This window comes from Fukomys damarensis, unplaced genomic scaffold (genome assembly GCF_012274545.1).
Source record: "Fukomys damarensis isolate Sample0158 unplaced genomic scaffold, DMR_v1.0_HiC HiC_scaffold_18, whole genome shotgun sequence".
In the NCBI taxonomy this organism is placed as follows: Eukaryota; Metazoa; Chordata; class Mammalia; order Rodentia; family Bathyergidae; genus Fukomys; species Fukomys damarensis.
In genome coordinates this window covers 17,408,836-17,424,319 of record NW_022900930.1, presented here as the reverse complement: position 1 = coordinate 17,424,319, position 15,484 = coordinate 17,408,836, and the positions used below count along the sequence as shown (strand labels likewise).

At 33.3% G+C, this 15,484-nt stretch overlaps 1 protein-coding gene across 16 annotated transcripts in view; it reads right to left on the bottom strand.

The window, feature by feature from the left end:
• Positions 1 to 15,484, bottom strand: part of Pcm1 (pericentriolar material 1) — a 107,174-nt gene that overhangs the window by 80,826 nt on the left and 10,864 nt on the right. For 7 of the 16 annotated variants that reach the window (XM_010621768.3, XM_010621766.3, XM_010621769.3 and 4 more), the window contains exons 5-10: positions 14,860 to 15,030; positions 14,565 to 14,681; positions 12,888 to 13,076; positions 7,849 to 8,026; positions 3,091 to 3,197; positions 1,159 to 1,372 (exon numbers count right to left, since the gene is read on the bottom strand). In XM_010621768.3, the coding sequence (XP_010620070.1) occupies positions 1,159 to 1,372; positions 3,091 to 3,197; positions 7,849 to 8,026; positions 12,888 to 13,076; positions 14,565 to 14,681; positions 14,860 to 15,030 (976 nt within the window). The remainder of the gene's footprint in view (positions 1 to 1,158; positions 1,373 to 3,090; positions 3,198 to 7,848; positions 8,027 to 12,887; positions 13,077 to 14,564; positions 14,682 to 14,859; positions 15,031 to 15,484) is intronic. The other 9 variants (XM_019207144.2, XM_010621773.3, XM_010621772.3 and 6 more) reach the window with 2 other exon arrangements.

Below are 15,484 nucleotides of genomic sequence, written 5' to 3'. Positions count from 1 at the left end.
GAAATCAGGGAAAAGATGTATGTTCCAGGGTCTTACTATGTAATTCAGGCTGGCCACTGTTGACAATCCTCCTACCTCAGCCTCCTGAGTGCTAGGATTACAGACAAACACCTCCATCCTTGGCAGAAATGTAAGGGTTTTTTTGGGAGGGTGGCAGAGAAACAAAATGGGTGGAGAATAAAAAACAGGGACTCCAGAAGTGATGTTTTTATCCTTATCATCTCTTTTTAGTACGACATTGACTGGAATGTTAAAGAATAATAACCAATTTGGGTTGCTCCTACTGACTTCCATGTCCAGTGTTCAAGTCCAGTTGTGTTAGTAAGTGGCAGGAACCACACTCAAGAGGGTATTCAGATCGCAAGACTAGCAACTAGGTCCAGTTCAGAATGGGCAGGGTAAAGCACATGCCTAGCATGTGCCAACGCCTTAGCTTCAATCCCCAGGACCAAAAATACCAAAAAGAACTACAGCAAGTAGAATATCTGTGCAGCATTAAGACATTTCCTATAGTAACAGCTGCCTGAAACAACTACACATCTTTCTTAAATGAATGTAAGTCCAGGGGTATAAATCATAGATTTTCTGTACTAAACCATATGCTATGTGTTTTTTCGTACCTCTCTCTCTCCCTCCCTTGCTTTTGTTCTAAACAGTCTCTAAATTTGTTTCAGTTTTAGGGTTTTTATTTTCTGCAGAGCTGAGATCAAACCTTCAAGCACACCAGCATCAAGCATGTTTCAAGCACTCTGGGCAAGTACTCTACCTTTGAACTACACTTCCAGCCCATAGTTTTGGAGTTTTTCAATCAAAGTACACATAGGACTCATTTCTCCTTAGGGAAAAATCTGAATATTCTAAAAAGTGCAGCACTGTGTACAAATATCAAAGTTACTTCTTCTGCCGCTTAAAAAATTATATTACTTTTCCAAGGCCCAACTTTGCTCTTTCCCTTTTCTGAATAGATTTGTTATGCATCTGACTATTATCAGATGCTGGCTTGTTATTTTAAAACTTCAAATTCAAGTTTTATCTCCCCATAAAAATTATAGATTTCTTGAAAAACTATCTACTCATCAAATATTCTTTAACTATTACATACCAGCATATATACTTAATATGTCCTCTATGTAATATTGCTGAACCAGATTTACTTACACGTTGAGTTATTCAGATGCTGATCTCGGAGTGTATGAAGTTCTCCAAGCAATTTGTCCATTTTTTGTTTCTTTTCCTGTAGCACTCTCATTTTGCTAAAAAGGTGGACTTTCTCTTCAGAATCTTCGGAAACTGATGGATTCCTGCTCTGGGAAACCTCCCTAGTTAATGAAAGACTTTCTGCTTGTCTTCTGTTGTCAGGAACTGCTGGAGGCTTATTTTAAAAAGAAAAGAAAACCCATTAAGACAAAGGCAATTAAAAGCTGCTTTCTCATTTTAGAATTACTTTAAGTATAAATATTCTTTATAATAGAGACATTTTGCCTAGGTTGCACCAATAGTTAAATAGATGTCCTTTATTTTTAAGAGGGTGTCACTAAATTCCTGAGACTGGGATCAAACCCGAGATCCTAATGCCTCAGCCTTCCAGACTGCTAGGATTACTGGTATGCAGCACCACACACAACCTCTCTCATCTTTTAGAAACATCACCATAAACTTCAACTTCCAGGCCTACATATGCTCCTCTTTTTGTTTTTGTTTTTTTTTTTTTCCCAATTTTTTGAGACAGGATCTCACTATGTAGCTGCCCTTGAACTCACAATCAGCCCAGGCTGGCCTCAAACTCAGTGTTCCACCTGCCTCAGCCTCCTGAATGCTGAGATTATAGGAGTGTACCACTATGCCCAGCTGTTTTTTTATTTTTAAAAAAATTATGAAGTATTTCAAGCATGCAGTAAGGCTCAGGAAATCATATAATGAAAGTCTACACTGAGCTTTGTCAAATTTTAACCATTTCCCGCATTTGTATCTATCCTTTTTTTTTTTTTGGTACTAGGCATCTAACTCAGGACCTTGCACTTGCAAGGCAGGCGCAGTACCACTGAGCTAAATCCTTGGCTCTGTATCTATTCATTTTTTAAAAAAAGAAAATATAACACTGGAGGCATAGTTAAGCCTCTATACAAATAGTTCCCAAACCCCCAGTACCCTCTATAGAAGTAATCACAATCTGAAATTAGATCATCTATTATTTCTGTACATATTTTTACTTTGTAACATCCATAAAAATTTTTATTTTAAAGCAGTATATTTTTATTTATTTATTCATTTTTGTGGTATTGGAGATTCAATCCAGGGCCTCATGAATGTGAGGCAAGCACTCTAACCTTGAGCTACATCGCCAGGCCTAAGTATCCTTCTTAAACTTAGCAGTTTTCATTAACTCTGGTTCATTTACTATAGTAACTGCTACACAGAATTTCAGTCTACATATAATTTATTAATTCATTTTCCTTCATGAAGTGGAAAAAAGTTATTTATTTCTGAGTTTTTTTTCTTGCTACTAACACAATGGTGCCATAAGCACTCTCATACCTATCTCCTTGTAAACATCTAAGATCATATTCTTTTTTCACTTGCTCAGCAAGAATACACAAGACAATGCATCTTCAAGCACATTAATTTTCAATGAAGTATTAATTTACCCTTTCTTATCCAAAGCTCACATATTATAAATTTGCATTTATATCATTATTTACAAAGTACACAAAATTAAAACACATCAACTCTCAAATAAGAACTTTCAAAAGTTGTTGGTAAAACTACTGTAAAGTATTGCAAGGAGACAGATTTAATGTCAGTCTTAAAACTTATATGACTAGTCAGTTTTCTAGGGGAAAAAAGAACAAATTTTTTAGTAGCATACAAAAGGAAAATTTTGCTAATAATTTCAAAGTAAATTTCCTCTAATGCGTGCCAGGGAGCCCACCAGGCCTCATGACCATGACTGGAAGGAGGGCGTCACTACACTGACCAAACTTCAACCATTCTGTAGAAGATAATCATGCTCCATTCATGTTTGAGGACCACTGTGTAGTTATGGTTATGGTTGAGCTATAAACTCAACCATACTAAAAAAGATTAAGTTACCTGGGAATCACGAAGTTGATTATGAAAACGCTGAATTAAATCATTCAATTCTTCATTTAGTTCAGATGTGATACTGACTCCCGATAAACTACCTGTGGTTTCTGCAACTGGAAACATTCATAATTATTTGTTAATATAAAATGCTTTTTTAAATATCTGAGTAGCTAAACAAAATTTAACAATAAAACTCATCTAACATAATTTGAAACTAATTAACTTATGTACATGTACCAATTCTACAAAATGAATGTCATCATTACGTACTACAAACATGCACTAATAAAAATTTACAAAAGAAACTAGTTAACCCTCAGCTAATAAATACCTGTATTAGAAATTCCTATCTATCCTAAAAATAGACAACTGTAAAACTCTAGTATGGCTCGTCTTTTCTATTCCAGCATACAAGAGGGAATAGTATTCACCTCAATTAATAATAATGACCAACTTATTATTATTATTATTATTATTATTATTATTATTATTATTATTATTATTATGAGTAAAGCAGGTCTATCAGCTTGTTTTGGTTGAGGGAATAGTGTGCAAAGTGACAGATTGAAAAGGAACAGCTGACATATATTAATCTCCAGCTCCTCCAATAAAATCAATACTATATAACAGAATCTAGCAAAGTTTGCTTAAAGCTTCAGATAATAAACAGGTTAGACTTTCTGGGAAAGTTTTCGTCTCAACTACCCAACTCTGCCAAAAGCAACCATCAACAATGTGTAAATACAATTTGGCAGTATACAGCAAAACTGTTTTTGCTGCCTACTCTTAGGGACCAAAATGTGTAACAGACAAAGTGAAATAAGAAAATATTGTTCAAAAGGGAGAACTACAGGGGAGGGGGATGAGAAAAGAAGGAAAAAATGGAAGCGGAGCTTTTATTTTAGATGAGCACAAGAAAGAAAGAGAGGTTAAGGGAAGGAAGGGGAATAGGAAAAAAAGAGGAATCAAGATACATCAGGTACATGTACAAATTCCTTATGATGCATGTGATCATTATGTATATCTAAATTGTACCAATAAAAGTTAAACTTCATAAAAAAAAACAATATGTAAACAAATGGATATAGCTGTATACTATATAACTTTTTTTCAGGCAAGTGGCTGAATCTATAGTTTGCTACCCCTGTAGTACAACAGATAATTTGCTGAAATAACTGCATGTGATATGTCATACTAAGAGACCATGGATTTTATCTTCACTAAGAAAAAAAAAAAAGGCCTTCTACTTCTAAAGCAGTTTTCTGATGAAAATTTTGATAAGTTACTGCCCTACCACCCAACCTCCTTACCCTTATCTTCACTTCTAACTCTAGTTCTGAAAGAAATACAGGCTGTAAATTGCTTTCATTTTAAGAAAAATATTATCATTTCCTGCTAAAAAATTAACATTTTAGTGCTGACAGATCCTATGAATGTACAGTTATAGAGTACAGTTAACTAATATGCAACTCTCCAAATGGTGAAATGCTCTTTCTTATAATTACATGACTCCCTTACACACCAGATTAAACACTATGATCCTCTATCAATATCCCCCTAAAAAAATCTCTATAAAGAGCAACTGTTTTAAAATTAAGCCAAAATCCTTTTTGTAGTATATAGAATTCCAGTTCAAAATTCTATTTTAGTCTATTTTTATTCCTGATCCATGATAGCAATTTTTTTTTTTTTAAGACAGAGTCTCACTATGTAGTTGAGACAAACCTGGAACTCCCTATGTGGAGCTCAGGCTGGTCTTGAACTCACACAGATTCTTCTGCCTCAGCCTCCAGAGTGCTGGCATTACAGGTATGCACCACCACACCTGGCCCATGATAGCATATTTTTTAAAAAGAAATTATTTACTCTTTATAAAGTTTACATTTACAATTTCAAAGACCCCTGACCTAGATTTCAAGAACTCCAATTCTACCAAAATTCTATACAAACCTAGGCAAGTCAGAAACTGAATTTCTTTTCTATAATACAGGAGTAAGAATAAAGTCTTTCCATACTAACCTACAATTCTATGTTGATCACATGGTGACGTAAATGTACACATTTGTGATTAATATAACTACTAAAGGAGGTCTTTAAAATCTGATAATGATGAGGTACTCAGCAACCTCATCTTTGACAAAGGAGCTGTCCGTCCCCACTGGAGGAAGGATGGCCTCTTTAATAAATGGTATTGGAAAAACTGGATCTCAACCTGCCAAAGATTAAAACTAGGCCCTTATCTTTTACCATGCACTAAATTAAAATCCAAGTGGATTAAAGATCTAAAAATATTAAAACAGAAACACTAAACTTGCTGGAAGATAAGTTAGGCAGAACTCTTGAAGACAGTGGCATAGGAAAAGACTTTATGAACAAATCCTCAGTAGCACGGGAACTAGCAGAAAGAATCAACAACTGGGATATCATCTTATTAAAAAGCTTCTGCACTGCAAAAGAAGCCATCAACAGAACTAAGAGACAACCTACAATGTGGGAAAAAAATTTTACCAGCTGCTCCTCAGACAAAGGACTATTATCTACAATATTTAAAGAACTCAAAACAATCAGCAACCCCAAATATAAAGACCTGATTCAAAAATGGGCATCTGAAATGAACAGACATTTCTCAGACAAAGAAGTAAAAGCAGCAACTAAATATATGAAAAAATATTCCACATCACTGGTTATTCGAGAGATGCAGATGAAAACAACACGCCACAAAGAATGGCTATCAAGAAATCACTCAATAACAAATGCTGGCGGGGTTGTGGGGAGAAAGGAACCTTTCTCCATTGTTGGTGGGGGTACAGATTGGTGCAACCACTGTGGAAATCAATATGGAGATATCTCAAAGAACTAGCATGTGAGGTCCCATTTGACCCAGCTATTCCTCTGCTGGGTATCTTTCCAAAAGAATTAAAGGAATCATACCACACGAGTATATGCGCAACCATGTTTATAGAGGCACAGTTTGTAATAGCTAAAACTTGGAAACAGCCCATTTGCCCATCAGTTGGAGATTGGATAAAGATGTAGTTTTTCTATAAAATGGAATACTACTCAGCCATAAAGAATGAGAAATTAGACTCATTCATAAGAAAATGGATACATATTGAGGATACACTCCTAAGTGAAATAAATAAGCCATAAGTGTAAATACCGAATAGTTTCCCTGGTGTGAATAAACTGTAATAGTACATAAGATCCCAATGAGATAACTGACATTGTGAAATGGGAAGAAAAGGGCTAAAGGTGTAGGGAAAATGGGAAGGGTAGGGGAAAGGTAATAAGGGAAAAAAATATGAGAAAATGAAAAAAATGGAAATAAAGTGTTTGTAAATGGAGAGGTGAAAGGAGGGCAAGGACAAGGGGAAAAAATGAGAACCACGACCACCTATCATGTAACGGTACAAGATCCCAATAATGAATGTAACCGTACTGTATACGTAAAATGTACCAATAAACTCAATAAAAGAAAAAAAATCTGATAATGGAAGCCGGAAAAACATCTATATGGTTAGTCCTTTCCAAAATGGTACTAGCCTTTATGTTAAAAATATTTTAATTATTTTTCCTTAATAACCTATCTCCTGCATATAATTTCTAATGGTCCTTTAGATTTTATATGTAAAAAATGGTGACAAAAACCAGTAATTGGTATATACAACTGTATCACATTTCAAGAGTAAGTTACCTGAAAGTCATAAAATTAAAGGTTTGCCAGTGATCAGACAGCTAAGCCAAGTAGGCTTAGACAATGGGATAAATTAAGTAATAAAAGGGTAGTCTCAGTGAGGACCTAAACTCACTGGCAAAAACGGAATGGTCAAAGGAGATAAATTATGGTGACCTCCTGAGAGCGGGGGACCACTAGGCTGCTGAGGGTTGAAGTGGTCCAGGTCTGAAATGGAGCAGGTCAAAACTCCCAAGCTGATCACAAGGAGATAAATTATTAGTAGAATCTAAAGACAGCAAGAGATTATTAGAAAACATAAATTAAAACATAGCTGATGGAAGAGTGTGTCATAACTAATAATTTTGTACCCCATAACCATACACAATTATTTTGTTTATTAAAAATAAAACTAAAAACAAAACAGCCTTGAGTTTTAATAATAATCTTATTTTTAACATAATTATAAATTAAAACACAGGTCTGAAGATGAAACATGCTATAAAATTAGACCCGATACAAAAACTCAACAATTTTAACCTAAATAATACATAGCCATGAGGAACAGAAGGAAATAAGTGACCACTTTTGAATCATATTATAAGCTCAAAAGTACTAGTAAATAAAACTGGATACCTAATTCAGATAATAACAGCTACAACTAACACAATGCTAATGATGCTCTCTAAAGTTATGGACAGTTAAGGTGCGTAACCCTTCCTTGGGAAGCAAACAAAAAACAATCCTAGTTGAATAAAACACACACACACACAAAAAAAAAACGGAAGTAAGAATATCAAGAGTCCTATCAGTCCAAGCCCCAAAAACAGAACTACAACCTGCCCCTTTAGGGTGCACTCTAATAGAAAAGAGCAAGCTGTCTGTGGGCTCAGTACAGTATGATGGCCAGTGGTATATCCTGCAAATTTTCTGCATCACCAGAGAAAAGCACAGGACATGGTAAGCCTCATATACAGGTTTCTAAACTAGTCAGCAATCATGATCTGATTATATATAATAACAGCATCCACTTTGCAATATAATTATTTATCGAGCCCTGCCTATAAAAACATTTTCAGAGTGTGGCATACCAGAATCATCCATTACGGCAACAGCTTGCTCTGCTTTATGTTGCAGAGCTAGAAGAGCAGCCTGTCGCCCCTGCAGAGCTCGAAGTTGCTCCTGCTGTTGTAGCATCCTTTTTAACAAATCATGTTGTTTCTTCAAATTTTCTATCTCTTCCATAGGCTCCTGTTCAGGATCTCTGGCCTGGAAAGTAAGAACAATAATACTTACATCTGACTATTAAAATCCGTATTTCTGTTTTAACTACCAACAAAAAGTATATACACAGATAAAAATCTAGTATTAAATATACAACCCTAGACAGAATTTTAGTAGATTTGAAGAAAAAGAATAGAATGATGACATAGAGACAGCTTGCCATACTGAGTTAGGTAATTTCACAGTAAAAGGTCATAAGCAATGGCTTATAATAAAGAATTTAAAAAAGAAAAAAGATACATGAAATGGAAGATGAGTCTAACAGAACAAAAGGAGCCTCACACAAATACACAGAAAAATATGAAGTTCTATAGAAAATCCAGGACTATAGAGAAGCAGGAGCAGATAATGCTGGGTGAACACTTCAAAAGTCTCAGTAAAAAAGACCAAACTAAGAAACTTTTGGCCTCACTCCATAATTTGTTAAAAATCCAAAACATACAACAAAATAAGCAAAAATCCCAGAACTCAAACAAACCCTTCAACTTCTAGCCAAGAATAGAAATTTTAAAAATGCAATTTTTAAAATTTGGAGTTATGTAAAACACTTTAACTGTATATAATACTAGGTAAACAACAATGCTGAACATTTTATAATTTTTTACTACAAATGTCATGACTATTTTTACTCTTCAAATATGTGCATCAAGCTGAGTGTGAGGATACAAAATAGAAGTAATTTTCAAATTCCCTCAAGGGAAGTTTTCACCCTATCTAGAAGAAACAGATTAAAAAATCATCACTTACAAAAAATGATCAAATTTTAAATGTTTATTCCAAAACTATTCTATATGTAACTCAACAAGAAAAGTCAATTTGACACAAATTTAAACTCAACCTGAAAAAAATAAATTATATGCATAAAATATTTTCAGCACTGATATACCATTAAATTTTTTAAAATTTAAGGTCTATGGATGTTACAGTGGTAAAATGCTTGCCTGGCATTTGCAAGGCCACACACAAGAAAATTACTTAATACCTAAAATATTCTCCTTTATTGTACTTTGTTCAATTTTAAATTTGCACTGGTAACTTTTTCATTACAGTTATATAAATTTCCAATGAATGATTCCTGCCCAAAATTACTGAGGAGAGTAAAAAAAGTTGAATGATTTCCTTTGAAAGAAAAATGCACTGATCTACTTTCCCTGTATTCATTTGAATCTGGACAGACTATGGTGCACACAGAAAGCTCAAGAGAAGTTTCCTTCTGGGTGACATCCCTTACCAATACTATGCAAAGAGCCTCTTCTCTTTGCTTCCCCAACTAGAACTCATTAATATTGTAAAATGTGTAAGCATGAAAACATTTTACAGTGTGACTTGAAAATTAAAACATTTAGTAAGTGAACAAAAAAAAAATCACATGCACATAGCTAAGCACTGAGAGAAAGTTAAAATAAAACAGGAAGTAAATTATGCTGAGAGTATTTGATGTAAATGGGAGCCAGGACCTTATCTACATATCCTGGACTATCTCTAGACTTCATAAACATGACAAATAACCTATTATCTCAGTTAACAAACTATTTACGCAAGATTTCTCTGTCATAAATTTTTAATAAACTGAAATCTACTCAAACTACTACTGATAATCAGTTTTATTCCACCCTATACAAGTAGAGCAAACCATACAAGTTTTCTTGTTATCAAATTACATTTATCCCTGTCAAAATTCAACTTTTCAGTTCGCAATATTTCAAGACTTTACATCTTTAGAAAAAAAATGAAGGGGTAGAGATAAATATATCAATATCTAACCCTCTCAGATTTGATGAGAAAAAATCTTTTAATAATTTCACAAAAGTCACTGGTAAAATGTAAAACCAGATCAAAATAGGTACAAATCTTAAAGGGGCAACTCACAGAAATGTCTCCAGGCTGCTATCAATGAACACATATGCATTCACTTTGGTAGAGTAAAAGTGGTAATTTATACTGCAAATAAAAAAATCATCTGCAAATAAGCCCCCTCAAGAATGCTTATTTTCACCTTATTTGTAATCTCTCACCTCCTCAAAATATTTTAGACTCCAGGTAATGTTCAAGCTATGTAGTTTTTCAGGTTTACTAAACAACTTAATATTACAAATATTTTGCTCTTTAAAAAGGAAACTTTAAAAAATCAGCTAAAAATCTTTAGTTCAGTGGTGCCACAACCTGCCTTGCAAGTGCAAGGTCCTGAGTTCAATCCCCTGTACCAAAACAAAATAAAACAAAACAAAAAACCCCAACAACACAAAAAAACTTTAATCTTTGTTAATAGCATTTATTTGCAAAAGTATGACACGCTAATTATAGAGAATGCTATTTATTTGTTAAAATAAGTATAATCTTGTTCAGATTTTTTACAAATCCAATAGTGAGTTCCCAACAACTTTTAAAATTAGTGAAGTTCTACAGCTTCTTAGTAACTTTTGCATCCATATAAATAGTATTTCAGACTAATATTTAGAAAAGCTAAGCCAAGGGAGAAGGTAAGGACTATAATCAAATACAAAGAAAGGGAAGATGAGAAAATGGAAATAAAAATATCTAGAAGTAAAATGGCAACAAGATTTTACTTGGAACAGAAATCCAAAAGGGAAGCCAGGAGTACTCCCATCCTTCAAACACATACTTTAAAACTTTTTGGGTCACCTTTACCAACAACATTTTTAATTTGCAGATTAAAAAAACAGTAATTTAGGCATAAAATCACAAGTTGCATATCTATATCTATATCTATATCTATGTATATATATATATATATCTCTATATATATATCTATTAATCAAATTTCAGGAAACTTTTCATCTTCCATTCCTCTATGAAACAGGGGCTTCCCAGCAATTATTCATAGATCCAAACATACTTCTATAATATCTATAGTTAAAGACAGTATGTGCTCCAATTTTTTTGTGAAAGATGCAAAGATAAGGATACAAACCCCAAGAAGTAAAGCTATAATTTATCGAGTGTCACAGGTAAATTCAGGTTCCTAATCTCCTGTTTGGTCCTCTTTAAAACACAGTGTGCCCCAAAATTATGTGCTTGGGTTCTAAACACAGAAGTATAGGACACAATCTCTAAAGAAGCATACGCAGTTAAGGCTAATTCACATAAAATAATTAGAAATAATAGCAAAAAAAGCATGAGTACTTGTTGAAGGCTTCTTTTACAAAATTACACAAAATGTCATCATGTCTATAAAATATTCAAGTGGAATCTGCCTTTATAAGCAGTGTGAGACTATCAACCTCTTCTTATCAAGCTGCAAATCACAAGGCTGTTGTCAGTTCTGAAAACAGCTAAGACCTCAACTTCTTCTATTTTGAAAGGATTCTAAGGAGGGAATGGGAAAAGGGTGTGAAAATGACATATTCTGTAGAGCAGAGAAAAAAAATAAATGCCAGTGGTGGGAATTAAGGTTTTTTCCTAAAAAATTAAAATGATTTTATGAATTGAGTAATAATAAAACAACACTGTGGTGTCCCTAAAACCAATGAAGACCTAGATTGTAATAAACATCAACAAGTTCAAGAAAGAATGATATTCATTTCTAAGGATATGCTTTAAAGGAACCTAAAAAAAGGTTTTTTAAGTAAATATAACATATTAGGAAATAAGCAGATCTGGCAAAAATATACTGTAGTCAACTCTTCATTTTTGTCACTATTCAGAAGGATTAAAGAGAAAGACAAAAATTTCAAAAGATACCTATTATACTTACTGTTCATTTTCTCCCCTCCAAGACTACTGGTTTTTAAAAATAACCAGCTATTTTATTCTTCTTTTGAGCTAGGATACCTTCTGCTTAACACTATATAATAGGATCCTCAAAAAGGATTTTAAACTGTGTACTCAATTTCTTGTGCGAACCAGAAAAAAACAAAAACACAAACTACCAAAATATCCAGATCAAGGTTAGTGATCTTTCAACAGTCACAAAAAGAAAATACAAATATCTACAAAATACAAAAGAATGATCAATTCCACAGAATTCATAATAAAACATGAGATTACTCCTTTCTATACTCAACTATTAAGATAGTACTTTGTTCTTGGCAATAGGATATAAACACTTCCGCAAACACTATTTTATCCATATTGGTACAAATAGTTGTGTTTAAATTTATCTTCAATGCCTTTCTTTATACAAGCCATAAAAAATTAAAAGGACAAACACTGAAGGAATCCAGTGAAAAAATTCATACAAGTCAACTGAATAATTACTTTACTTAAAAAAAAGGACAAAGGTCTCCATTAGCAACAAAAATATAAACAAACAAAAAAAAACTATAAAAGTATTTCACTCTTACAAATATAGGAAAGCTAATAGCTTGCTCTATTTTTCCTTTAAAATAAGTATAATCTTGTTCAGATTTTTCACAAACCCAAGAGTGAATTCCCGACAATTTTTAAAATTAGTGGAGTTTTACTGAATGAACATTAAGAAATAAGAGTAAAAAATTTTATTTTAATATATGCACACTAATATCAGAAACAAAAAGCAACTGACTGATGGTCCAGACTTCAGAATGTGCTATATATTTTGACAACAAAAAAGGAATGAAATTATGTTTCAAGTCCTCTGTTGAATTGTCTTTCAAATCCTTTGTTAAAGTAAATTAAAATCAGCTGCAACATATAATCCATGAAGCAGTATATATGAAAGCAGAAAGAAAAAAAAAAGTAAGGGACAGGATTTTACTAAAGCAAATTACAGCATAATAATTAACCACACTAATAATTTATATATTTAGAATGATAGCAATAACAAGAAAAAAGCAAATAAGGAACAGGAAATATGAACAAAAGAAATGGTCATTTAGACTTCCCAAGTTAATATTATGAAGTATACCTTTGAGGGAAATCCACGTTTTCGGCTATATTTCCTATTAGGCCTCAGTTCCCTGTCATTCTGAGGAGGTCTGTCACCTTTCCCTTTTGGACTTGTAGTAACGTCAATGTCTGAAACCTGTTCTTGTGAGGCTGAATTCCCTAGTTTGTCCTCAATGCAGGGCCGAATTCTCAGACTAAAAGATGCCTCCTTTATTAAATAGTGTAGCACATTAATTTCTTAACAAAACTCCTGTTTAACATATAAGCCAGTCTTGTAAATAAACATAAAAACTTTCCCAACCCCTCCTTCTTAAAAAGAAATTAATCCACTCCCACCCCAAGTGGCAGCAAAACCAGACTTTAAAATTTCTATAGGATAAATTACTGCTCATTAAGTATCATATCCAAGGCAACTTCTAAGCTACTTTAGCAATGGCTAAAGTATATTTTAACATTTACACTTCTACATACTACCAATAAATTTCCATAATGTCATGATGTTATGTTATTATGATAAATTTTCATTATGGCGAATACTCTAGAGACTAATATATAAATTATAATAATCAGCTTGACCATTCCCCACCCCTTCCCAACAAATGCCTTTACCCACATTGCCCTAACCCTTTCATTTTTGCTGATATATAAGGAGTAAATTATTCTCAGCACCACTGTAACTAAAAAGACAAGTTCCCCACAGTAGAATCCACTCTTCAACAACTGTCTGGATCAAGCCCTCTGAGTATTTCCTGGTGAAAATAAGGTAGAGAAAAAAAATTCAAATTACCTCTTCAAAGAAGGAAGGTCATGGACGCAAAAGGAGGAAAATAAACTATAAAGATCAATACTAAAAGGAAACAAATCCTCAAGTTCCTAAAACTGAACAGTATTATTAATAACAACCTTCAAAAAACAAAGTGATATACACTGTTATCCTTTAAAAAGAAAAACCTTCTTGGTACTAAGTTTTAAAGCTGACTAATACACATGCATGCTTATAGGTACACGTGTTAAAGATGGTTAAACATATACTAGCTTTGAAGTACACTAACTTCTGTAAGATAACTTAATTTTACAAATCTTTCATCAAAAATTCTAAAATTATTATTTTTCCAAAGGATATTATTTTCATAAATTTCATTTTGCAGTTAGAAATCACAGTATTTTTCTCACTGCAAATAAATAAAAATGTAAATGGTATCCTATACTATTTACTAGTCCTTATCTAATTTTTCAATCATTTGGTTTTGTTACAATATTAGACTACAGCCTGAGAAATGAATTCCAGTATGCCTAAAATGAGTCTTCAGTGGCAAATGAACAGATTTCTCTAATACATTACATGTTTAGCAATCAGTACCATCAGTGATTACTAATGGCCCTTATAGTAAATTTTTTACTTTCCCAATGCTTCTCAAAATTAGTTAAGCTGTTTGAACAAAACCAGAAAAACATTTCTGTAAACTGGAGTTTAAAAATTATTAGAATTTCAATTCAAACATTAAAACTATTTTTAATTTTAATAAATAAAACAAAATTTCCATGTTTAATAATACATACAGCATTAACAATTTGAGGGTTTCTTCCTTGGGATACACTTTTCATTAAGGAATGCCTAAAAAATATCATCTTGAAAAAATGGGAGGAAAGTTTAAATCTTCATTTCTATCACTTAAATTACCAAAAAGCTGCTTACCGTGGTATCTGAAGCCTCAGACTGCACATCTATGTTTAGCGATGTGCTCTCAGCTACAGAACCAGATCCCACAGCTGAATCTATAGTCCGAACATCCTCCTCCTCATTTTCTCTAGCCTGAAATATTTCAGTGGTATAAATCATACAACTATTAAAAAGGGCAATAAAATGTTATAATGGATGGCATAATTTTTGAGAATATTACCTCCTCCGGAGTAGCATTAGGAATGTCATCAGTGTATCTATAATGTATTACAAAGTAATTCAACATGTTATTAAAAAGTCGAAAACTTACAAGGATTTTCTGGAGAAATTTCATGTATGATTTCTCCTGCTCTTTAAGGTGATCTATTAGATGAGTAAGACGCTCAATGTTAGCAGATCTTTCATTTTTCTCTACAAGGTCTTCTCGCATAGAACTGGCTTTAGTAATATAGTCACGAATTTGAACAAGCCTGCTTACAATCTGCAGAGGAAATACACAAAAGAAAACTAAGACCTGGCCATGGGTGGTGCAGCCCTCTACCTCTAAACTGAGCATTGAGGGAGGCTGACGCAGGAGACCTGGAAGTTGAAGCTCAACCTGGGCAACCTAGTGACTTTATAAGACTTTGTTTCAAAAGAAAAAGGCTGGGGATGTAGCTCAGGCCCTGGGTTCAATCTTGAGTACTAAAAGAGTAAGGAAAAGAAGTGGGGGACAGATGGGAGGGGAGAAACAAAAAAATAAGTATAACAATACACAACGTGTAAAACTGAGCATAATTAAATAGCAATAATTTTACAGATTTTTATTTCAATGAGAATAACCCAAAATACATCTATGTTTACAGGTGGATTCATACATGCAAAAAGCCTGAATTAAACTTAAATTTTAATAAAAACATAAATGTCAATCCTAAAAACTCCAACTAGCCTCAATT